Source organism: Balaenoptera borealis (assembly GCF_965194805.1).
Source record: "Balaenoptera borealis genome assembly, chromosome: 14".
NCBI lineage: Eukaryota > Metazoa > Chordata > Mammalia > Artiodactyla > Balaenopteridae > Balaenoptera > Balaenoptera borealis.
Window position 1 is genome coordinate 75,848,758 of NC_138875.1, and position 23,915 is coordinate 75,872,672.

Below are 23,915 nucleotides of genomic sequence, written 5' to 3' on the forward strand. Positions count from 1 at the left end.
TGAAATCACAAAGTAAGTTATAAGGTATGCCTAGGTTGTGAATCAACTAAACTATTTTACTAAAAATATCAGCAAATAAAGATTATTGCCAGGGCTTCCCTGGTGGCTCAGTGGTTAAGAGTCCGCCTGCCAATGCAGGGGACACAGGTTTGAGCCCTGGTCCAGGAGTATGCCACATGCCACGGAACAACTAAGCCCATGAGCCACAACTACTAAGCCTGCGCTCTAGAGCCCGCGAGTCATAACTACTGAAGCCAGCGCCTAGAGCCCGTGCTCCGCAACAAGAGACACCACCGCAATGAGAAACTTGAGCACCACAACAAAGAGTGGCCCCCACTCGCCACAACTAAAGAAAGCCCATGCAGCAACGAGGACCCAACACAACCAAAAATAAATAAATAAATAAGAATAAAGTTCCCTTAAAAAAAAAAAGATTATTTCCTACTTCAGTCATATTAAGAATGCACAAAACAAAAAGAATGCACAACATTGCTTAAAAGGACTTTGTGGGAGGAAAAAAAAAGGACATTGTGAAAATAAAATAATTAAATTAGATAAGTCATGCCCAAAAAAACAAGCAGCTAGCGTTTAATTAAATACTCTTTATGGCATTTCATTTAAGTGATCAGGCAAATAAATGGCCTAAAAAATACTCTGAAAAACACAGATAGTCACTAAAGAGATTAAACACCTCTTCCCTTTAAAGATTACAGTATATAACCCACCAAACATAAGTAACTCAAGGGCAAATGAACTTACCTTAGCACAATGAAGATCCTTATGCTTTTTCAACAATTTATCTGCTTGCTGAATTGCCATTTTATTATTACCATTATCAAGGTAATCTATGAAAACAGAAATTATGAGTTATTATATTCCTTCAAAAACAAATATGAAAAATGCATAGGCTAGTATCAGCTGTTTCGGAAAGTACCCTAATTTGGTATTAAAAACATCATGGAGCTGATTTTAACTCTAAATGGCTAGGATGGTCCAGAACACAATCTTAAATTTCTACAGTCATCTCTCATCCAAAAGCAATATAATCCAGTTATACTAATCCTTAATGAAGATTCGAGACCAAATATATTTAGATGATAGATGACACTAATATTTTTACCTATGGGAAACAAATGCGTTTAGTTACACAAAAATTAAAATATCTAAAAAAAAAAAAAAAACCTTTATTATATTCAAGCTTCAAATCTACCAAATGGACCATGTTCCCTCAATAAAATGTTCAGTGAGTCTTACTATGCCACAGAGTTAAGAATAATTCGTTGAAGAAAAAAATAAGAAGAGAATAGCGAGTGGGGGAGTAAATCCAGCAATATCAGGGGTAGACAAGGATGTAGGGAAAGCAGCACTTTCATACACGCTGGTTGAAGTAGAAACTAGCGCTGACTTTGAAGAAAAATTGACTTCTAGGTTCCCTAAGCTATGCATCCATTCCAAAATTCAAGGCATATGGAGACCTGCTATAAAATTGTGTTAAGGAAGAAAAGCAATCAATTATTATTCAAAAGTCTAACAAAAGCAAAGATTAATTTTCAGATGAGAGGATCTGAAAGAAAATGACAAGTGTTTTAGATGGGAAACGGTGGTAGCTGTCAATTCTATATACAGAAAGATGACTAAACACAGGCCAGTCCACAACCTACTACTACTACCAAGTCCCTCTTTGCTCATCAAGGTCCCAAATCAGCATAGGGACAGACAAAACATAAACAACTCAAATTAATCTATGGACCAAATGCTGGTGAGGACATGGAGCAAAAGCAGCTCTCATTCACTGCTAGTGGGAATGCAAAATGGCACAGACACCTTGGAAGAGTGTTTGGCAGTTTCTTAAAAAATTAAACATACTCTTAACCATATAATCCAGCTCCTTGTTATCTACCCAAATGAGCTGAAAACTTACTTTCACACAAAAATCTGCACGCAAATGTTTATAGCAGCTTTATACATGATTGCCAAAACTTGGAAGGAACAAAGATGTTTTTCAACAGGCAAATGGATAAACAAACTGTGGTATATCCATCCATACAATGATATATTATTCAGTGATAAAAAGAAATGAGCCCATGCGCCACAACTACTGAGCCTGTGCTCTAGAGCCCGTGAGCCACAACTACTGAGCCCGAGTGCCACAACTACTGAATCCCACGCACCTAGAGCCCGTGCTCCGCAACAAGAGAAGCCGCCACAATGAGAAGCCTGCGCACCACAACGAAGAGTAGCCCCCGCTCACCGCAACTAGAGAAAGCCCGCACACAGCAACAAAGGCCCAACGCAGCCAAAAATAAATAAATAAATTTATAAAAAAAAAAAAAAGAAAGAAAAGAAATGAGCTAGCAAGCCACAAAAAAAATATGGGGGACTCTTAAATACATATTGCTAAGTGAAAGAAGCCAACATGACAAAGCTACATACTATATGATTCCAAGTGTATGACATTCTGGAAAAACCAAAATTATAGGCAGAGTAAACAATCAGTGGTTGCCAGGAGCTGGGGGAGGGATGAATAGGTGGAGAACAGGGGATTTTTCAGTGCAGTGAAACTATTCTGTATGATACTGTAATGAAGGATACATGTCATCATACCTTTGCAAAATTCATAGAATGTGCAACACACGAATGAACCCTAATGTAAACTAGTAAACTATGGACTTTAGTTAGCAATAACATATGTATTGGCTCAGCAACTGTAGCAAATGCACCACACTAATGCAAGTGTTAATAACATGGGAAACTGGGGGAGAAGAGAGGTGTGTGGGGGTGAATAGGAACTCTGTACTTTCCACTCTTTTTCTGTAAACTTAACCTAAAACTGCTCTAAAAAATAAAGTCGATTAATTAAAAAAATATAATAAAAGCAAAGATTCATTTCTAGAAAAGGAACGTGAGAGTGTTATAAATGGGAAATAGGGTGGTAGATGTAGATTCGAAATACAGAAAGATGACTGAACTCAGGCTAGTTCACAATCTACTACTACTATTGGTCCCTCTTTGCTCATCAAGGTCCCAAGTCAGCAACAGGGACAGAGGAGGTACAGACAACTCAAGATCATCTGTGGCCCTGGTGGCCCAGGGCCAAATAACAGAAATACACTATCATTTTACCTAACAGTTTCAATTTTTCTCCTATGAATACTTTACCACAACCTTTGACAGCAACATGAACACATGAGTTTCATCTCTTTAGTTTTTCTTCAATGCACCTAATGTTGATGAGCACCAATAATGCTAGGTAAAAAGATTAAGAAGCCTTACTCTGGAGGGAATCACAATCTAGAAAAGATCAAAGACTTAACACTCAGGTAGAGAGATTAGAGAATCACAGAAATCACAATCTTGGCCTGAATACCCAAATATCTAATACCAGTTTTCTTAAATTCTCATCTCAGCCGATAGGCCACCATTTGTCCTTACAGAATATCTGACAGAGACATTTCAGCTCAATAAATGATATCTTCTCTTCCTAATAACCTGGTGCTGATCTCATGCTGAGTGAGTTCTAAGTTACGTCTGACTCAGTCTTGCAAGACTCCAGGTTCATAGAACATATCTTGAAGTCTTCTCAAAGAGCAGGTATCTTTGATGAAACCCCAGCTCTGAGGATCTGCCCATAGATGGATCAGACCAGAGGTTAGGACTACAAGGATATTGAACTTTTCCCTCTGTTGTTGACAAGGCTCTGATATATAAATACACTGCACCCACGCCCTCTTCCGTGGGCATGGTTTCCACAGACTCTGCTGAAGGGGTAGAATTGGATGAGCATGTCTAGGTCATGCAACTGAAGCCCAATGGAGTGGACATTTGATCCAAACTGAGTAAATCAAGTTTCTTCCTGGTAATCTGTAATTACAACACTGAAATCTGGAGTCAGACTTCCCTGGTGGCACAGTGGATAAGGCTCCACGCTCCCAATGCAGGGGGCCCGGGTTCGATTCCTGGTTGGGGAACTAGATGCCACATGCATGCTGCAACTAAGAGTTCGCATGCCACAACTAAGGAGCCCACGTGCTGCAACTAAGGAGCTGGCAAGCTGCAACTAAGGAGCCCATGTGCTACAACTAAGGAGCCCACCTGCCACAACTAAGACCCAATGCAACCAAATAAATAAATAAATATTAACAAAGGAAAAGAAAAGAAAGCTATGGAGAACCCATTTGGAAGGCAATAAATATTTCCAGTTTGAGATTACCAGTGGCAGCTCCAGAATCTCCATTTGGAAGGAGCCTTGGGAGACGTACGTTGGTTAATGGGGAGTGAAGAAAAGGAGTTATCTCTTGACTCTTCATTCATATAACATTTATAAAAGAATAAAGAATGTCAATTATCTTTATCAAAAAATTGGGGAAGGGGTAGTGCTGATTAAGCTTGTGGGGGGAGGCTAATGACCTCTCCCTACTCTATTCTCAGCTTGGTGCGGCCACAAAGCCAACATGTTGGGCCCCAGGTAAACTGAGGAGTAAGCAGAAAAAAAGTTTGAAGAACCTAGCAGAGAAAAGAATAGACACAAACAGATAAGAGCAGAGATGAGCATCTGAGAAAGAAGCTTCAGATCCTGACAGCTTTCCAGTTTCCATCAGGCTCTAGAACACTGCATTTCTGCCCTAAGCTCCCACAAGGGTTTATAAACAACCTCCCTCTACTTGAGCTTGTGTCAAAGGGTTTCTGTTCCTTGCACCCAGAAGAGTTTTAATTTTAACTAAGACACCCCACCACATTTAGACTGCTGTCAAGGTCCCCCTTCCTGGACGTCAAGGTCCCCCTTCCTGGACACCTAGGTGACTGCTGATTAATTGGTTGCTGAGTCTTTTGGGAAAAGTTTATTTCTATTTTACATTGCTGACTTTGTAATATAAATTATGTAGCCCGGGCTTCCCTGGTTGCGCAGTGGTTAAGAATCTGCCTGCCAATGCAGGGGACACGGGTTCGAGCCCCGTCCAGGAAGATCCCACATGCCGTGGAACAACTAAGCCCGTGCGCCACAACTACTGAGCCTGCGCTCTAGAGCCCAGGAGCCACAACTTTTGAAGCCCGCGCGCCTAGAGCCCGTGCTCCGCAACAAGAGAAGCCACCGTAATGAGAAGCCCACGCACCACAACAAAGAGTAGCCCCCACTCTCAGCAACTGGAGAAAACCCGAGTGCAGCAGCAAAGACCCAATGCAGCCAAAAATTAAATAAATGAATAAATAAATTTATTTAAAAAATAAATAAAATAAATTATGTAGCCCTTGGAGAAAACAGACCAATAAAAATGATACCCTAAGTCTGTTTTTTTAGCCTTTTTAAAACTTACTCAAGGGTAGCTGTGGCTTGACCATGAGGACTGGTATTGTTCCCTTAATATGAGGAGTAAGCCAAGTCAGCCGTCCACAAATCAGGCATAGGAAATAATAAGATGATGTTGTATCAGTTTAAAGCAGTGTTTTTCAAAGCATGGTTATCACTCCAACTAAAATGTTTTTAAGTGGTCCTTGCAGGCAGCACTAGGTAACATGGATAGTGAGAAAACTGACCTTTTGTAATATTTCCTTTATATTAAGGAGATAGTCTCAGGTTGGTATCAGCCTGTCATTTCCTTAACACTTGCTAATGCCTTTTTTTTTTTTTTTTTAATGGAGAAGGAACAGGTCTCAGATTTAGAGTTTCACAACTATCAGAAACTAGTTAAGACCTTAATAACATTGTTTTGCTTTCACTGTGTGTACTTAATTTTATGGTTTTGTTTTCTCAGGGCAAGTGACAGGTATTCCACTGATGGTAATGATACATATTATTTCTATTTTATTTTATTTTTAATTTTAAAAATTTATTTATTTATTTTTGGCCACGCAGCATGTGGGATCTTAGTTCCCCGACCACGGACTGAATCCATGCCCCCTGCAATAGAATCGAGAGTCCTAACCGCTGGACAGCCAGGTAATCCCTCCCACTGTCTCTAAAACAAACTTCAAAATCCTTAAAATGGCTTACAAAGCTGAGTCCCTCTACCTCTGTAGCCTCATCTCACCCTTCTCTACATTCCAACCACACAAGTCTTTTCTTAGGTCATCAAGTACATACTCTCTCTGTCCATCTTTCTTACACACTCTGTCCATCACTCCTTTCCATCTGATCACCTGACTAACCTTTGCTCTTTTTTCTTTTCCAAAGTAAAATGTCACTTCCACAGAGAACCTTTTCTTGAAATGTTCCCAACAGTCGAGATGTCATAGTGTGTGCTCTCATGGTAACCGGTACTTTTCCTTCAAAGTCCTTAACACAAATGTAATGATTATGTATACTATTGTTTAAAAAACCTCTTGAGACTACAAGCTCCCTGAAAGCAGAAATCATGTCTGTGCTGTCTGGTACTCTCTCATTCCCTGAATCTACATTGTGCCTAGCACATATTAGGCTCTCAATAAATAAGCTGAATGAAGAAAGGAATACATAAATGAACAAACTGTATAGGAAAAAAATCTTCTAGAAATTGAGTAGTCTATCAGGGGAGTGAGAGATATATCCATACAAAGTGACCACAACAGGATGTTCAAAGAACCAATTATTAGTGATGGCTTCCTGCTATTAAGTTAGATTTTTTAAAGTCTTTTCAGTTAATTTCTTAGGGGACTCCCCTGGTGGCGCAGTGGTCAAGAATCCGCCTGCCAATTCAGGGGACATGGGTTCAATCCCTGGTCCGGGAAGATCCCACGTGCTGCGGAGCAACTAAGTCCGCGAGCCACAACTCCTGAGCCCGAGTGCTGCAACTACTGAAGCCCGCATGCCTAGAGCCCGTGCTCCACAACAAGAGAAGCCACCGCAACAAGAAGCCCTTGCACAGCAACAAAAAGTAGCCCCCACTTGCCACAACTAGAGGAAGCCGGCGTGCAGCAACGAAGACCCAACACAGCCAAAAATAAATAAATTAATTAATTAATTAAGAAAAAAATCCCAGACATTTAAGGGTGAAGACAGAGGGAACACAAATTTATTGGGTGTCTACTCAAAACCCAGCAAGGTACCGTTAGCATCTCCATATTACAGAAGAGGCTCAGGGAGGTAGGTTAATTGACAAAATCATAGCAGAGAGTGAAACCCAGCTCAGTCTGGCTCTGAAGGTCTGTACCCTTCATTGCCTCAATTTCTCTAGACAGAACTCTTAGAGCAAGAGACTATATAAGTACAGATAGCTCATTGAGCCTAAGGAGACACAGAACAAATTTGAAATTTATTTTTCTTTTCTTTACTACCTTGCCACAATCCAATCACTTCAGTGAACACACAGAAAACATACCCCAAATGGCCAACTGGTTTCTCCTAATTCTCAAGAAGATACTAAGTGCAGTATTTTTAATTAAACTATTAATCAGATGCTCTGACAGAAGCAAGAGCATGAACAAAAGAATGAAAAGGAAGGAAGTATGCATCTTTAAAACCTGATTTACACCCACCATCAGGCGTGCACTGGGGTAGTTCCAGCACTGACTGCCTCAACACCACCAGGCTAGGCCTGCTGCATTTGGTCTTGGTAAATCATCCCAAACCAAATGTGTTCCCTGGCCATCTGCCCTGCTGAGAAGGCTGTGCGCCAGTCATCACTGTTTATTAGGGGGAAAGAACCTGGACAAGAATATCTGCCCTCAGGAAAATGTTTCAAACACTCGGTTTACATCTGAGCAATTTTTTAGTAAGAGCTGGACTTGGGTGCCAGAAAGGCAATGAGAAGCCCGCGCACCGCAACGAAGAGTAGCCCCCAGCTCAGCGCAGCTAGAGAAAAGCCCGCGCGCAGCAATGAAGACCCAACGCGGCCAAAAATAAATAGATAAATAATTTTTAAAAATAATAAATAAATTTATATAAAAAAGAACATTATCTGAATGAAACCATACAGTATCTGATCTTTAAAAAAATTAATGTCTTAAATAATAAAAATAATACATGTCATAGTAAAAAAAAAAAAAAATCCAATAGTTCATACAGGTATAACATGAAAAGAATTATTAGTCTCTTAATCTTGCCCTATGCTCCCACTACCCTCTACTCTGTATTCTTCCAGGAATGTTCTGTGCATTAACATCTGTCTTTTTAAGTTTAAAATGTTTTTAGAATTTAAAAGTGTAAGAGCTTTTTATTTTTTTTTTTTTTAATTTTTATTTATTATTTATTTATTATGTCTATTTTTGGCTGTGTTGGGTCTTCGTTTCTGTGTGAGGGCTTTCTCCAGTTGCGGCGAGTGGGAGCCACTCTTCATCGCGGTGCGCGGGCCTCTCACTACCGCGGCCTCTCTCGTTGCGGAGCAGAGGCTCCAGACGCTCAGGCTCAGTAGTTGTGGCTCACGGGCCCAGCCGCTCCGCGGCATGTGGGATCTTCCCAGACCAGGGCTCGAACCCGTGTCCCCTGCATTGGCAGGCAGATTCTCAACCACTGCGCCACCAGGGAAGCCCAAAAGTGTAAGAGCTTTTTAAATGGTCATAATTTCAGAACAGGAAAACGGTCATAATTTCAGAACAGGAGAAAACAGGTTGTGCCAAGTGACTTTTCTACAGAAAGGCAAGATAATCTTCACTCACCAAGACGCCCTGCCCCGCCCGGGCAAAGGATGAGACTCGCTGAGCTAACACGGCCCAACAGAAGGCTCAGAATACATACAACATCCTTTCTACAGAAAGGCAAGATAATCTTCACTCACCAAGACGCCCTGCCCCGCCCGGGCAAAGGATGAGACTCGCTGAGCTAACACGGCCCAACAGAAGGCTCAGAATACATACAACATCCGACCGAAGACCTGGGAAGTTTTAATAACGAACTATAACAGAATAATTACCTGGAGTTTGGCCACGCATGGGAAGGGAAATGTCCTAACGCACCAAAGAAGTGACTATCATTCAGGAAACACAGCTGGGAAATATGTTACACCTGATTCAGGCTAGAGCAAGACTGTAAGTCAGGAACCATCAAGGACCTACTGTATAGCACAGCGAACTCTACTCAATATTCTGTGATAATTTATATGAAAAAAGAATCTAAAAAAGAATGAATATATGTATATGTATAACTGAATCTCTTTGTTGTACACCTGAAACTAACACAATGTTGTAAATCAACGATACTCCAATAAAATTTAAAAAATAAGTATTAAAAAAAAAAAAGACTGCAAGTAACACAGATTAGAACAAAGGATCCTGTGCCATAAAAGTAAATGTGTGTGCGTGTATTCTAAAGACTATGGAACTTTGAAACCTCTATTTTTATTTTGCGATTCCTGCATCCTATAAAAAAATTTTTAATAAATGAATTTTTTATACTACTTTTATACAGAAATTCTTATTTATTTATCTATCTATCTATCTATTTATTTATTTATGGCTGTGTTGGGGCTGTGCACGGGCTTTCTCTAGTTGCGGCAAGTGGGGGCTACTCTTCGTTGTGGTGCGCGGGCTTCTCATTGCGGTGGCTTCTCTTGTTGCGGAGCACGGGCTCTAGGTGCGCGGGCTTCAGTAGTTGTGGCTCACAGGCTCTAGAGCGCAGGTTCAGTAGTTGTGGCTCGCGGGCTCTAGAGCTCAGGCTCAGTAGTTGTGGCGCACGGGCTTAGCTGCTCTGCAGCATGTGGGATCTTCCCAAACCAGGGATTGAACCCGTGTCCCCTGCATTGGCAGGCGGATTCTTAACCACTGCGCTACCAGGGAAGTCCTCTATAAAATTTATTAAGTGCCATACCTGATCATCTTCCAACTCTACCCATCCCCTAACCACTAAAAACATTTTAAAACAATAATGGTAGAAGAAAGCACTAGGGCTCACCAAGTCACATGAGGATACAACATCTGTTCAGAACCACATAGCACAAGAGAATAATTTTAGCAAAAGGAGAAAGAATAATAAAGTAGGTGTTCTGGAAGGTCAAGGTGGTTTTCAAAAACCAAAAATGCAATACCCAAACTTACCAATTTATGAGTAAAGAGAAGCACTCTGAAGATGTTCAACTAATCAACTAGCTATTCCATACCTAGACACCAAAAATAGAATTTCAACCCACCATAATTTCACAATTAATGACCCTGTCCACTTCTATCTTCAAGAGTATCAGCAAGAGCTGAGGTCATAGGCAAAGTTTCTAACAGCTGTAAAATCCTAAACCTTGGCAATATAAATAATGCTGCATAAAGATCGTGATGCTGCGGGATCTGAACTCAGTGAAAGGCTGAGCTCTCCAGTGAGAATGCCTGTGTTCAAATCCCAGCTCTACAATTTACTAGCTGCAATTCTGAGCAAGTTAATCTCTGGCCTTCAGTTTACTACTATGCTCACAATAATCTTATCTACCTAATAGGACAGTTAGCACACAAATAAGCACTCAGTCAAGGCTCAGTGTTGTTGAACTTTTGGCTGGTGGGCAAGCACCACCATGCATAAGCATGTTCATCTGTCAGCTAATGAAGGTCTAAATTAAAGAACGATAGTGGTTTAGGGATACTAATATATTTAAACACAAAAGCAGAGGCTGTCCCAAAGTCTAGAGGTCAAAAGTCAAAAGTGCTGAAGTCAAGGACAGTCTTTCTTTTCCTATTTCTGTCAGTTTATATTAATTGCCTTGGAATTCCTAAAGTAAGTATTTTCTAATCTTCTTCCCATGTAACTATAACAAAAGCTACATAATTCTGGCTTCAGTTTTGAGAATATGACCTATCACATCTGGTTAACATATCCTGATGTCTACCAGTGTGAAACAGACTAGAGGTTTTCTTATTGGATAGTTTCAAAACATTATTATTTCTAAGTGACTTATGGGACACCAAAGGCATTTTCTTTGGTCCTCAAGAACAATTTTAGAAATCCAATTATTCCTAAAAGTATTCAATCTTTTTAGTTAAAAAAGAAAAAATCTGCAGGCAGCTGCTGCAGAGAGCTGTAACCAGCCACCAATTGTGAACCCTGGATTAATTTCTTACCCTCAAGCACCCTTACATATTTCATCTCTGCCCTTTAAAATGTACACTGGAGGGCATGAGAACATTTAGCCCTGGGAAAATGGAAATCCACCACTCTCCACCTATGTGACCTTTGGCAAGTCAGTGTCTCCAGCTCAAAGTGAGGTGATTTCTAGCACAGTGGTTAAAAGAGTAAGCCTGGGACATTCCACAGGGGTTAAGATCCTAACTTCATGTTAGCTGAGTGACCTTAGACAAATTACACATCAGTAAAGCCCCAGTTTTCTCATCTGTGGAAAGAAAAGGGGGAGAGAGAGGGAAGTGGGACTGGGGAAAAGTAGCCACCTCCGAAGGATGTGTGAAGATTAAATAATTAAGACCAAGGACAGTGACTGACATAATTAGCAGCCTATACACGTTAGCTGTTATTATTATTTCCCACCTCACAAGGTTGTTGTTGAAATGAGATGCAAGAGCAAAGCATCATACAAATTACAAAAAGCACTACCAATTGTACCAGAATCATAGTTACCCCCTTCCAAAAAAGTTAAATGATCTCAGCTATGCGAAGAAGCCTCCATTTAGTAACATCTACACTACAAACAAGAGGTCTAATTCTGCAAAAACCACTGAACTTGACGCCTTCCTCACCATGAACTGAGCTAGACCAAGACCACACAACCATCTAAGAGGAAAGGAAATACAAAAGGGACCACTATCCAATTATAGAACAACTCGGTTATTGAAAAGGTGTTTCTCCCTGACTCAAATATGTGATTTTTCACAACCGGGATAGCAGAATGCCATCAAGGTCTTAAAGCCCGAGGGTTGAGGTCAACGTTACGGAGGAGGATCCACTTAGCATGCGGAAGGCAAGCTGCAGAGAAAAACCAGAGAAGCTGCAAAAAGGAAAAGCCCTGCATGCCCCTCGACACGAGCTATTACAGTCGCTTCACCGCTATTTTGGGCCCAAGCCACCCCCACCCCCCACCCGCCTCGCCCCACCCCGCCCCCGCCTCCCACGTGTGCCCAGAGCAGCTGTTCCTCCGCCAAAGAGCTCTGGATTGGGAGCCTCAAATCCAGGCCTGCTCCCGACTCGATCTGGGTGACCTTGCGTCAGCCCCTTCCCCTCCCGGGACCTCTGTTTCTCCATGTGCACCGAGTACAGTTAGTCGGACAACACTTTAGGCCCCGTTCCCATAGGTAAAAAGTCTTGAGCGGGGAATTTTCCCTCAAGTGGGGTGTCCCACCCTCACGCCGGAGCCAGCTTCCACCTGCGGGCAGACCTCGGGTCTCCCTTGGCGTGGCCCCGACAACGTAGGCTGCGGGTAGCGCAGGTCTCTGCGAGAGGAAGTGTCTCACAGGGTTCGTCTGTCAGGCCAGCTCTGCCGACATGCCGCTGCCCTGACCACGCCGCTGCCACCTCAGGGCTCAGGAAGGCCAGGCCGGCGCTTACGCGAGGCCCGTGGCTGCGGCCTAGAGGCCCGCGCGGCCCGCCCCCTGTGCCCGCCAGCCCTGCTCCCGGCCCCTCAGCGCCCCTCCCGGGCCTTTGCCCCGGGCTCCGCAGCCCTCGGCGCCTCTGGCTGGCAACCAGACTGGCCCCAAGTACTCACCGTAAATGGGCCGGAGGCGCCTGTCGTTAGGGTCCTGCACATGGCCCCGCGTCGCCATGATGACAAGCGCAGAACCGCAGTGCGCACGCGCGGGGCAGGCCCCCGAGAAGGGGCTGTTAAAGGGCCAGCGCCGATCTCTCTCTCCTGTCGCAATGGTCGCGGGGTTGTGACAGAACGCGCCGGCGCGGAAAGGGACGACACCCACACCGCACCGCCCCCCCCCCCGACCCCCAGTTGTCACTTCAATGGATCCTTTTCCTCCCCTTTGCTGGTGGAATCAACCTAGCTGGTAGAAGCGGCCGTTGCTATTAAAATCCCTTCCGAGTCACGTGCTGGAGAGTGAGGAAAGGAGGGGAGAAAGTCTTGGTCAAAGTTAGGGATCTGCTGCTACTGCTTATCCTGTTTCTTCTCTGTGCTGAAGGACCAGTTAGACTTGTCTTTGATTAATTGTTGAGGACCCGGGAACTCCTCTGGGAAGGTGACCCAGGGGACAGCAGGGGAAAGAGGTGCTGACCAACAGTAGAAATCTGCCAGAAAAGTTCAAGATCCCTTCACCCCTATCCCGGTGCTGAGCCAACTAAGAAGCACCTTAGATCTATAGTAATCCAGTCAATTTATTTATCAATTATATCTCAATAAAAGTGGAGGGGAAAAGTAATTCAGTCAGTATATGCCTAGACACTGTGCTGCAAGCTCCAAATGTATTATCTCATTAATACTCGTAACAGCCCTAGTATCTCCCTAGGAGGTAGATTTTTTTAAAATTTTATTTTATGTATTTATTTTTGGCTGAGTTGGGTCTTCGTTGCTGTGCGCGGCCTTTCTCTAGTTGCGGCGAGTGGGGGCTGCTCTTCCTTGCGGTGCGCGGGCTTCTCGTTGCGGTGGCTTCTCTTGTGGAGCACAGGCTCTAGGCGCACGGGCTTCAGCAGTTGTGGCACTCAGGCTCAGTAGTTGTGGCACACGGGCTTAGCTGCTCCGAGGCATGTGGGATCTTCCCAGACCAGGGCTCGAACCCGTGTCTCCTGCATTGGCAGGCGGATTCTTAACCACCGCGCCACCAGGGAAGCCCCAATTTTCTTTTTTTAATATTTAATTTATTTGGCTGCACAGGGTCTTAGTTGCGGCACACGGGGTCTTTAGTTGCAGCATGCGGGATCTAGTTCCTTGACCAGGGATGGAACCCGGGCCCCCTGCATTAGGAGCTCGGAGTCTTAACCGCTAGACCACCAGGGAAGTCCCGGGAGGCAATTTTATATAGATAGTGTGGTCAAGGATAGCCTAGCTGAAAAAGTGACAATTGTCAGACTTAAAGAAAGTGGGAGAGGGAGGGAGCCAGGCAGGTGTGCCAGGCTCGGTGGGGTCATGACCTAAGGCCACACTAGTAACTGTGATTCAAACATAGGTCCTTCTAGGGGCTTCCCTGGTGGCGCAGTGGTTAAGAATCCGCCTGCCAATGCAGGAGACACGGGTTCGAGCCCTGGTCCGGTAAGATCCCACATGCCGCGGAGCAACTAAGCCCGTGCGCCACGACTACTGAGCTTGCACTCTAGAGCTTGCGAGCCACAACTACTGAGCCCGTGTGCCACAACTACTGAAGCCCACGCGCCTAGAGCCCGTGCTCCGCAGCAAGAGAAGCCACTGCAATGAAAAGCCTGCGCACCGCAACAAAGCGTAGCCCCCGCTCGCCGAAACTACAGAAAGCCCACGCGCAGCAGCGAAGACCCAACACAACCATAGATAAATAAATAAACAAACCTAGGTCCTTCTAGTACAGAACCAGAGTTAACCCCTCCACTATGCTGTCTCAAACCCAGTAAATGTCCCCAGTGTCAGCCTTGACCAGCTGGGGTTGACCCCTTTTATTGGTGTTCCATCCCTCTCCCTTTCTGGGTCTTTTAGGGTGTAAGAAAATGATTCTCCAACATTAGTGGACATTAGAGTCCCTTGGGAAACTTGATAAACATGAGTTTCCTGGGTTCTACCCCCAGAGGTTCTAATTCGATCCAAGGACCCCTCTTTGAAAAGTAACTAATTAAGGGATATGAATGAAATTATTTTAGAATCCACCAGAAGAGCAAGTTAGAAATTGCTATTCAAATTTTAAATATACATCCCCAGGAAAAAAAAAAACTGTAATGATAATAGTAGCAATAATGATAGTGTGTGTTTATTGAGCTCTTATTATGTGCCAGAAACTGTACTAAGCTCTTTTACATACATCATCTTATTTCATTCTCACAAAGTGGTGGAATAGGTACTATTGTGATCCTCATTTTAAAATGAGAATTTTGAAGCATAGACATATTAGGTCATTTGCCCAAGATCACACAGTAGTCTGTGGTGAAATTTGTGGTGGTCTCACTCCAAAATCCACACTCTTAGCAGTTAACACCAAGAGTATTACAGTGGTTACCTCTTAGGAGAGCAGATGTTTTCTCCTCTTACTTCATACATAGCTGCACTGTTTGATTTGTTTATAATGAGCATTATTACATTTTTAATTTCTAAAAGGTCTTTAAATTTCTGTTTACAAAAATCACACACACAAAAAAAGGTAAACAATGTCAAGCCTTTTGAGCCAAAATAAAATCCTTTTATTCCAAGGAGATAATCAGCAGACCACAGAAAAATATAAAATAGAGATTGTTTCCTAACAATCCTAAGGTCCTAACTATCCATCAAGAGGGACTGATGAAATAAATTATGATACACCATGAAATGGAAAAAGGCAACCATTAAAATGAATGAAGTAGGGCTTCATTTATAGATATGGAAAGATGCCCATGACATGTTGAGTTTATAAAGCAGGTTGTAGAAGAGTATGGATGGCATGAAAAAAAAATATGTGGACAGATAGCTATCTAGCTAACATAGACTAGACTTCCATGGTGGTCCAGTGGTTAAGAATCTGCCTGCCGTGGGCTTCCCTGGTGGCGCAGCGGTTGGGAATCCGCCTGCCAATGCAGGGGACACGGGTTCGTGCCCCGGTCCGGGAGGATCCCACATACCGCGGAGCGGCTAGGCCCGTGAGCCACAACTACTGAGCCTGCGCGTCTGGAGCCCGTGCTCCACAACAAGAGAGGCCGCGATAATGAGAGGCCCGCGCACCGCAATGAAGAGTGGCCCCCGCTTGCCACGACTAGAGAAAGCCCTTGCACAGAAACGAAGACCCAACACAGCCATAAATAGATAAATAAATAAATAAATTTATAAAAAAAAAAAAAAAAAAGAATCTGCCTGCCAATACAGGGGACACGGGTTCGAGCCCTGGTCCAGGAAGATCCCGCGTGCCACGGAGCAACTAAGCCCGTGTGCCACAACTACTGAGTCTGCGCTCTAGAGCCCACAAGCCACAACTACTGAGCCCGCGTGCTGCAACTACTGAAGCTCGCATGCCTAGAGCCCATGCTCTGCAGCAAAAGAAGCCACTGCAAGGAGAAGCCTGCACATCTCAACGAAGAGTAGCCCCCGCTCGCCACAACTAGAGAAAGTCCGCACGCAGTGATGAAAACCCAGCACAGCCAAAAATAAATAAATAAATAAATAAAATTTTTTAAAAATAAAATATTTATTTAAAAAAGACAGATGTCATATATATCTAGAGAGAGATCTAAAAGGACATTTACAAATGTCAAGCTTCCTCCTCTCTTAATGATGGAATTTAGGGGCCTATTAACTTAATTTTTAAAAACTTTTCCTTACTGTTTGAATTGTTTATAATTTTTTTTTTTTTAATTTTAGTAGCAATGAGCACACCTAACACCAAGATTTTGGTTTCTAATACCACTCTCCAATGAAAGAAAACAGGGCTCCTTGGGGAAATGACTGATTCAAGGGCCAGGACAGGAATATACCAGATAAGCTTGAAGCATCTTGTATTGACAGAAAGAAGGGAAGTGCTCAAAATATAAAAGGATGGAGGGGGGACATGTCAAAGGGATACAGGAGCCAACCTGAAAGTACTCCCAAGGGCCAAAACTAGAACTATTTGAACAAGAAAATAAATAACACAGTATTGGATTATAACCTAAAGTATAAAATATGTAAACATACTAAGCCCATGCTGATATAAATGTTATCAAATAAATAAATGGAGGAGAAGAGATTCATTGTCCTTATAGAATTCCACGCAATGTGTGTAGATACTCCCTGCTCCAGAAAGTGAAGCTTAACTTTTCCCTTCCCTCCTGAGTGTGGGCTCTAATTATTGACCAGTTTCCAAAGAGTTGAGTATAGAAAAGGAAAAATAATAACTTCACAGCTAAGAAACCTGATAAGTGCTACCGTAACTAAGGGATCAAAGTTAACATTACCAGTGAAAATTCATGTTGATATCATGTACCCCAATTTGAGGTGATGAGAAGGGAACTTCACTTTTGTAGTATTTTTTCTGGGAAACCCATAAACCCAGACTAGTCATAAGGAAAACATCAAAAAAATCAAATTGAGTGACATTCTGACCAGTACCCTTCAAGACTGTCAAGGTCATGAAAAATAAACAATGTGAAACTGTTACAGACCAGGGATGTCTAAGGAGACATGACAACTAAATGTAATGTGATATCCTGGTTGGGATCCTGGGACAGAAAAAAGGGCATCAGTGGAAAAACAGTTGAAATTCAAATAAAGTCTAGAGTTTAGTTAATAATATTGTGCTAATGTTGGTTTCTTACTTTGATGACTGTACCATGGTAATATAAGAGGTTAACATTAAGAGAAACTGGTTGAGGAGTATATGAAAACTTTCTCTACCCTCTTTTCAAGTTTTCTATAAGCCTAAAATTATTCCAAAATAAAAGATTTTTAAATGCATTTTTTAATAACCGGTGGGGGGGGGATTTTTTTAAACCAAATGCACTGGAAATTCTCATCCCAATTCTGTCCTGAGGCTAGCTGAAAGAGAAAATCCTGGAAGCAAAGTGCACAGAGAAATTCTCATTGAGAATGGTGATGGTTGGGGGATGGGCAGGGGTCCCTCCAATGAAGATATAATCTGTGATCATCATGGAAAATCCTTCCTAAGGCTGAGGAGGTTTTAAAATACCCCAGATAGAGAGCTTGGCATTGGGGGAAGTTCCTTCCCAGATCAGTGGTTCTCAAAGCATGGTCCCTGATCAGCAACACCAACATCACCTGGGAACTTGTTAGAATCACAGACTATTAGGCACTACCCCAGACCTATTGAATCAAACACTCTGGGAGTGGGGCCCAGCAAGCTGTGTCTTTACAAATCCTCTTGTGATCTGAATTCAGACAAAAGTTTCATTCTTCTGCTTTAGGTCAGAAGTGGGCAAATTATGACCCACAGGCCAAATCTAGCTTACTACTGTTTTTGTACAGCCCATAAGCCAAGAATGATTTTTACATTATTAAACGGTTGGGGAAAAATAATCAAAAGAAGAATAATATTTCACAGCATGTGAAAGTTACATAAAGTTCAGAGGTCAGTGTCCATAAGTAAAATTTTATAGAACACAACTATGCCCATTCATTTATGCATTGTGTGTGTTTGCTTTGGTGCTGCAACAGCAGAACTGAGTAGTTTCAACAGAGACCATATTGCCCAGAAGGTTAAAATATTTACTACCTGACCCTTTACAGAAAAAATTTGCCAACCCCTGCTCTAGAATAATGGAAGCCATCTAAATACTTCCAGGGTAATTGGGATTGACACATATACACTATTGATACTACGTATAAAATAGATAACTAATGAGAACCTACTGTATAGCACAGGAAACTCTATTCAATGCTCTGTGGTGACCTAAATGGGACGTAAATCCAAAAAAGACGGGATATATGTATACGTACAGCTGATTCACTTTTCTGTATAGTAGAAACTAACACAACATTGTAAAGCAACAATACTCCAATAAAAATTAAATAAATAAATAAATACTCCCAGGGTGATAAATAAATAAATACCCCCAGGGTAGAGTCGTCAGATAAAATATGATGCAATATTTGGGGCATACTTACACTAAAATGATATTCACTGTTTAGCTGAAAGTCACATTTAACCAGGTGTCCTATATTTTTTTAATTGAGACATGGTTGATTTACAATATTATACTAGATTCAGGTGCACAGGTGTTCTGTATATTTATTTGCTAAATCTGGCAACCCTATCCCAGGGAGAACTCCATGCTCCCAAAATCATGCTAACCAAAAAGAATGAAGTTCAGCACCGTAGCCAAAAATAAATTAAAAAAAAAAAGTCAACCTCCTCCCAAGGCTGTGTATACTGACTCAAATCTCAAGTGCCACCCCCAGTCCACCCCACCTCCCCACCCCGTCACTGTATCCCATTATCCTGTAGTATGTTCTTCATTACACTTACTATATAAATGTATCTTACATATCTTAAAAAAAAAAAAAAAAAAAAAAAGAATGAGGGTCAGGAGCCTCCAGTAAGCTGACCCCAGGCTTGCTCTGAGGTGATGTCGCCAGGTAGGACCAGGCTGAGGTTGGGCTTGGAAAGGGGAGAGGTGGGAGGAGACATGGGGTTCATCTATGGCACAAGTGAAAGAGCCAGTGAGTTACCTGAGTTTCAAGAATTTCCCAGAATGGAAAAATACAGCACCTTAAAGGGGGCACATACGAGGCTCCTGGCCAGGACTGTGGTTACTCAGCTATGTTCTTAGGTTACCTTTGTTGGCCTGACCCCGAGGAATGCTGACACTTGTCACCCTGTTCCCTGAACTTGGCAGGGCCAGAGCCTTATGGACCTACCTAACAGGGACCTCTAGATCCTTGCGTCACGGGTGGAATATGTTTCCCTCCACCGTGAAAGCCTGTTTGGCATTCAAGCAAAATGAACGGGCCTTTCTCTTTTCTTATTCTTACCCCTTGTCCTCAGAAACTAAGGCTAAAGCAGTCACTTGGCTCTGGGCCTGTCCTTACCTGCTCCCTGGGAGGCAGCTTCCACACCCTTTGGCCTGAATCATTTCAGGTAACAAATGAGAGGACCCCCCAAAGAAGCCAAGAGCCTATCCTTCTTACTGTACATTAGAGCTGACATTATGGAAAAATGCTTGGTATACAACAGATGTTCATTATATGGTAGTTTCCATTTCATTGACTTAGAACAGGGGACCAAGCCCTTCATTCTTGTCCTATTTGGTGGCAGATTTGCTCTGGTGAGAAACTCTCTTGCTCAAGAGCAGCTTAGGCACACAGGTGCATTGTGCCAGTAGCTGGGGGGACACAGGGCAGGGGATTGCATTACTTGGATATGGTGGTTGTGGGTATCTCCACTAGATGACTTTTCCAGTTTTTCTTTGTTTTTCTTTTTTCTTTTCTACCTTGATCCAATACCTAACCCTCCACAGAATAAATAGAACAGTGACATATTTCATAGTTTTCATGGTTGATTTCCTGCACTTTTGTGTGTGTGTGTGTGTGTGTGTGTGTGTGTGTGTGTGTGTGTGTGTGGAACTTCCCTGGCCAGGGATGGAACCCGTGCCCCCTGCAGCGGAAGTGCTGAGTCTTAACCACTAGACCACCGGGGAAGTCCAGATTTCCTGCACTTTTGACAATAGAGTAAACAGCAACTCTGGCTTTGAAATCAAACAGACTTCGGTCCAAATCTGGGCTCTGACATTTATCAGCTGTGTGATCCTAAGCAAGTGACTGAACATCTCTGAGCCTCAGTTTCTGCATTTGTAAAATTATGATAATAAAAGGACATACTTCATAGGGTTAAGGGGAAGAATAAATGTCCATGTAAAGAAACAGGCAGAAAGAAAGCATTCAACAACAGTCATGTACTATTATTATCTTTAACATTAGTATTATTACTCCCTTCTGTTAAAACTGCAGAAATCACCTCCTGATACTTCAGAACACCAAGGAAGGAATTTTACCCAAGTCTGTCCACCAGGTGGCACATGAGTGCTAAATTGCCTAGGCCACTTTCGTACCAGAAGGATCTCATTTTAATTGTTTTTTTAAAAAATAAAACGTAGCAAATACGAAATTTTTGTAAGCAATATTATATATGTGTGTGTGTGTGTGTGTATATATATATATATATTTATTTATTTATTTATTTATTTATTTATTTATTTATTTATTTTTTGCTGCGCGGCTTGTGGGATCTTAGTTCCGCGACCAGGGATTGAACCCCCTCGCCCCAGCAGTGAAGCACGGGGTCCTAACCACTGGACCGCCAGGGAATTCCCTATATCTTTATAATCTTTATACTCAACTTTATTGAAGTGTTATTTACATACCATAAAATTCACTCGTTTCAAGTGCACAATTCAATGATATTTTAGTACATTTTGACCAAGTTGTGCAACCATTGTAATAGTTTAATTTTGGAACATTTACATCACCCTAATAATATCCCTCTATAAGCTATATTTCCTAACTTTAAAAATTATGAAATGTTTGGGGACTTCGCTGGTGTTCCAGCGGTTAAGAATCTGCCTTCCAATGCAGGGGATGTGGATTCGATCCCTGGTTGGGGAACTAAGATCCCACGTGCCGCGGGGCAACTAAACCTGCATGCTGCAACTAGAGAAAAGCCCGCGTGCCTCAACTACTGAGCCCGTGCACTCTGGAGCCCAAGAGCCACAACTAGAGAAGCCTGCGCACCGCAACTAGAGAGAAGCCCACAACAAACAGCCTGCAGGCCGCAATGAAGACCCAGCACAGCCAAAAAAAAAAAGTACAATAAAAAATTATGCAATGTTTCAAAATCTGTAAAAGTAAATAGAATAATAACCATGTATGCATATCACACAGGTCTAACAAATGTTACATTTTATAAGCATAGACTTGATACTGCAGGTACATTTCTGCATCTCCTCACCTCCCTGCCTCTCCAGTAATAATTAGTATTCTGCTATTGGCCAGTGTCCTTCCTTCTATGTTTTAATATTTTTATTGCATGTGTATGTATCCATAAACAATATATGATAGTTTTGTTTCCTTTAAAATTTCCATAAATGTTATCATACTATTTATAGAAAAGTTGTTTTTTTAACCTAATATTGGGTAAATATTCTCTAATTTCACCTCACAAAGGTTGTATCAATTTGCATTCTCACAACCAGTGTGTGAAAACTCCAGTTTCCCTTGTCAACACAGTGTGCTCTCAAAGTTTTATCTTTTATCTTTGACAATCTCATAGTGAAAAATGACATCTCAGTATAATTCTAATTCATGTTTCTCAGGTTATGAATGATACCTAGCATATTTTAATCTATTAAAGATCAATTTGTAATTCATTTACTTTTATCAATTTGGTCATGTCCTTTGGCCTTTTTTTTTCAGTTTGTCAGACTTTTCTTATTAATTTATAGTCACCCTTTATATACTAAGGAAATTAGCCTTATGCCATAAATAGGTGTTTCAAATATTTTTTTCCAGTGTATTGTTTGCCTTTTGACTTTTAGGATATGGGGGCAATGAGGAAATGTTTTATTTTTTGCAGGGTTTTGCCACCCCAATATTATTTTTAAATTATTTTACGAATTCTAGTATTTTTTAAAATTATTTTTTAATTTATTTATCGGCTGCATTGGGTCTTCATTGCTGTATGCAGGCTTTCTCTAGTTGTGTCAAGCAGGGGCTACTCTTCGTTGCGGTGCACAGGCTTCTCATTGCCGTGGCTTCTCTTGTTGCAGAGCACAGGCTCTAGTCATGTGGGCTTCAGTAGTTGTGGCACGTGGGCTCAGTAGTTGTGGCTCATGGGCTCTAGAGCGCTGGCTCAGTAGCTGTGGAGCACGGGCCTAGTTGCTCCACGGCATGTGGGATCTTCCCGGACCAGGAATCAAACCCATGCCCCTGAATTGGCAGGTGGATTCTTAACCACTGCATCACCAGGGAAGTCCCCGAATTCTAGTATTTTTGTGGTTTCATTTTTAACATTTATATCTTTTATCTGTGAGGAATTTTATTCAGTGTGAATAATGAGGTAGGGTTCCAATTTTATCTTTTCCTGTTGCTTCAAACCATATTTATTGAATAATCCATCTTTTTCACAAAGTACACAATGCCATCTTTATCATATAATAAATTCCATATGCATTTCTGTCTAGTCATGGAACAATTTGCAGGCTCCTTTCAAGGGCAGGTCAAAGCTGGGGGCCACAAATAAAGAATCTGCAGAGCTGGCTGGAGTCTGTGTTCTGAGTCAACTTTCTCTATACAGCCTCTGAGTTGCTGAACTCTGGGGAGAGCCTTGTCGGCTGCATTTGGCTGCTGGATGCCAAGGAGGTGGTCTTTGATTTAGAAAGATGGAGCTTCTAGGAAGTAGTGCTGCTTTGTGGTCAGTTCTCTGGCTAAGATAAAGCATAAAAGATAAGAGATTAAAACTCACAAACTGATTAAGAAGTTCACAAACTGATTCTAAAATTTATATGCAAATGACCTATAATAGTCAAGATAAACCTCAAAAAAAGAGGAACAGAGTAGGAGGACTTACATTACCAGATTTCAAGACGTACCATAAAGCCGCAGTCATTAAGACAGTGTGGTATTGGCCTAAGACAGACAAATAGATTAGTAGGACAGAGTCCGGATACAGCCTCCTACACATCCTTGGATTTATGACAAAGGCCCAAGTGCAATTCAATGGAAGAAAGAAATCACCCCCTCCCCCGCTCCCCAGTAAATGGAGCAACAGGATATCTCTTAAAAAACAAAAAACCCGGGACTTCCCTGGTGGTCCAGTGGTTGGGACTCCACATTTCCACTGCAGGGGGCATGGGTTCGATTCCTGGTCAGGGACTAAGATCTCACACGCCCAGGTGTGGCAAAACACAGAAAAACAAAAACAAAAAACCCTTTACCCCTTCCTCAGACCATACACAAATATTAATTCAAGATGGGTCATAGAATTAAATGTAAAAAAGTAAAACAATAAAGCTTCTAGAAGAAGACAGAATATCTTTGTGACCATGGGGTAGGCGAGGATTTCTTAAATGGGCACAAAAAGCACAAATTATAATAGATAATTCTTCTCTTTATTCAACATTTGTTGAGTGCCTACTGGGTGCCGTGCTATGCTAGGTACCAGACATGCCCATAAAAAAAATGTCAGCCCAGCCTTAGAGGAGCTGATTCAGTTTAATGGGACAGACAGGCACCTCCTCAGGCAACAATACTGTAGCTTTCTAGGGGCTCTGATTAGGTAATCACAGGAGGCAGTGGTGGCAAGAGGAGGCGAACCTTACCCAGAGTTCTTAGAAGGCTTCTTGGAATATGTGAAATCAAAGCCAAGCCTTAAAGGATGAGGGAAGTCTGACAGGCTGTAGCAGAAAGAAACAGTGTTTTTGAAGTGCTGGCAGGGACGGAGTAGGTGGGTAGAACTGCAAGATATTCCGTTTGTGGGGAGCAGGTGGTTGGGACTGGATATAGTTTCAA

General features: G+C 42.2%; 1 protein-coding gene across 4 annotated transcripts in view; it reads right to left on the reverse strand.

Annotated features, from left to right (window-relative positions):
* Positions 1-12,660, reverse strand: part of NAA25 (N-alpha-acetyltransferase 25, NatB auxiliary subunit) — a 74,268-nt gene extending 61,608 nt beyond the window's left edge. For all 4 annotated transcript variants that reach the window (XM_082353671.1, XM_082353669.1, XM_082353668.1 and 1 more), the window contains exons 1-2: positions 12,540-12,660; positions 760-845 (exon numbers count right to left, since the gene is read on the reverse strand). In XM_082353671.1, coding sequence (XP_082209797.1) covers positions 760-845; positions 12,540-12,597 — 144 coding nt within the window. In that variant the 5' untranslated portion in view covers positions 12,598-12,660. The remainder of the gene's footprint in view (positions 1-759; positions 846-12,539) is intronic.
* Between the last annotated feature and the right edge of the window lie 11,255 nt (positions 12,661-23,915).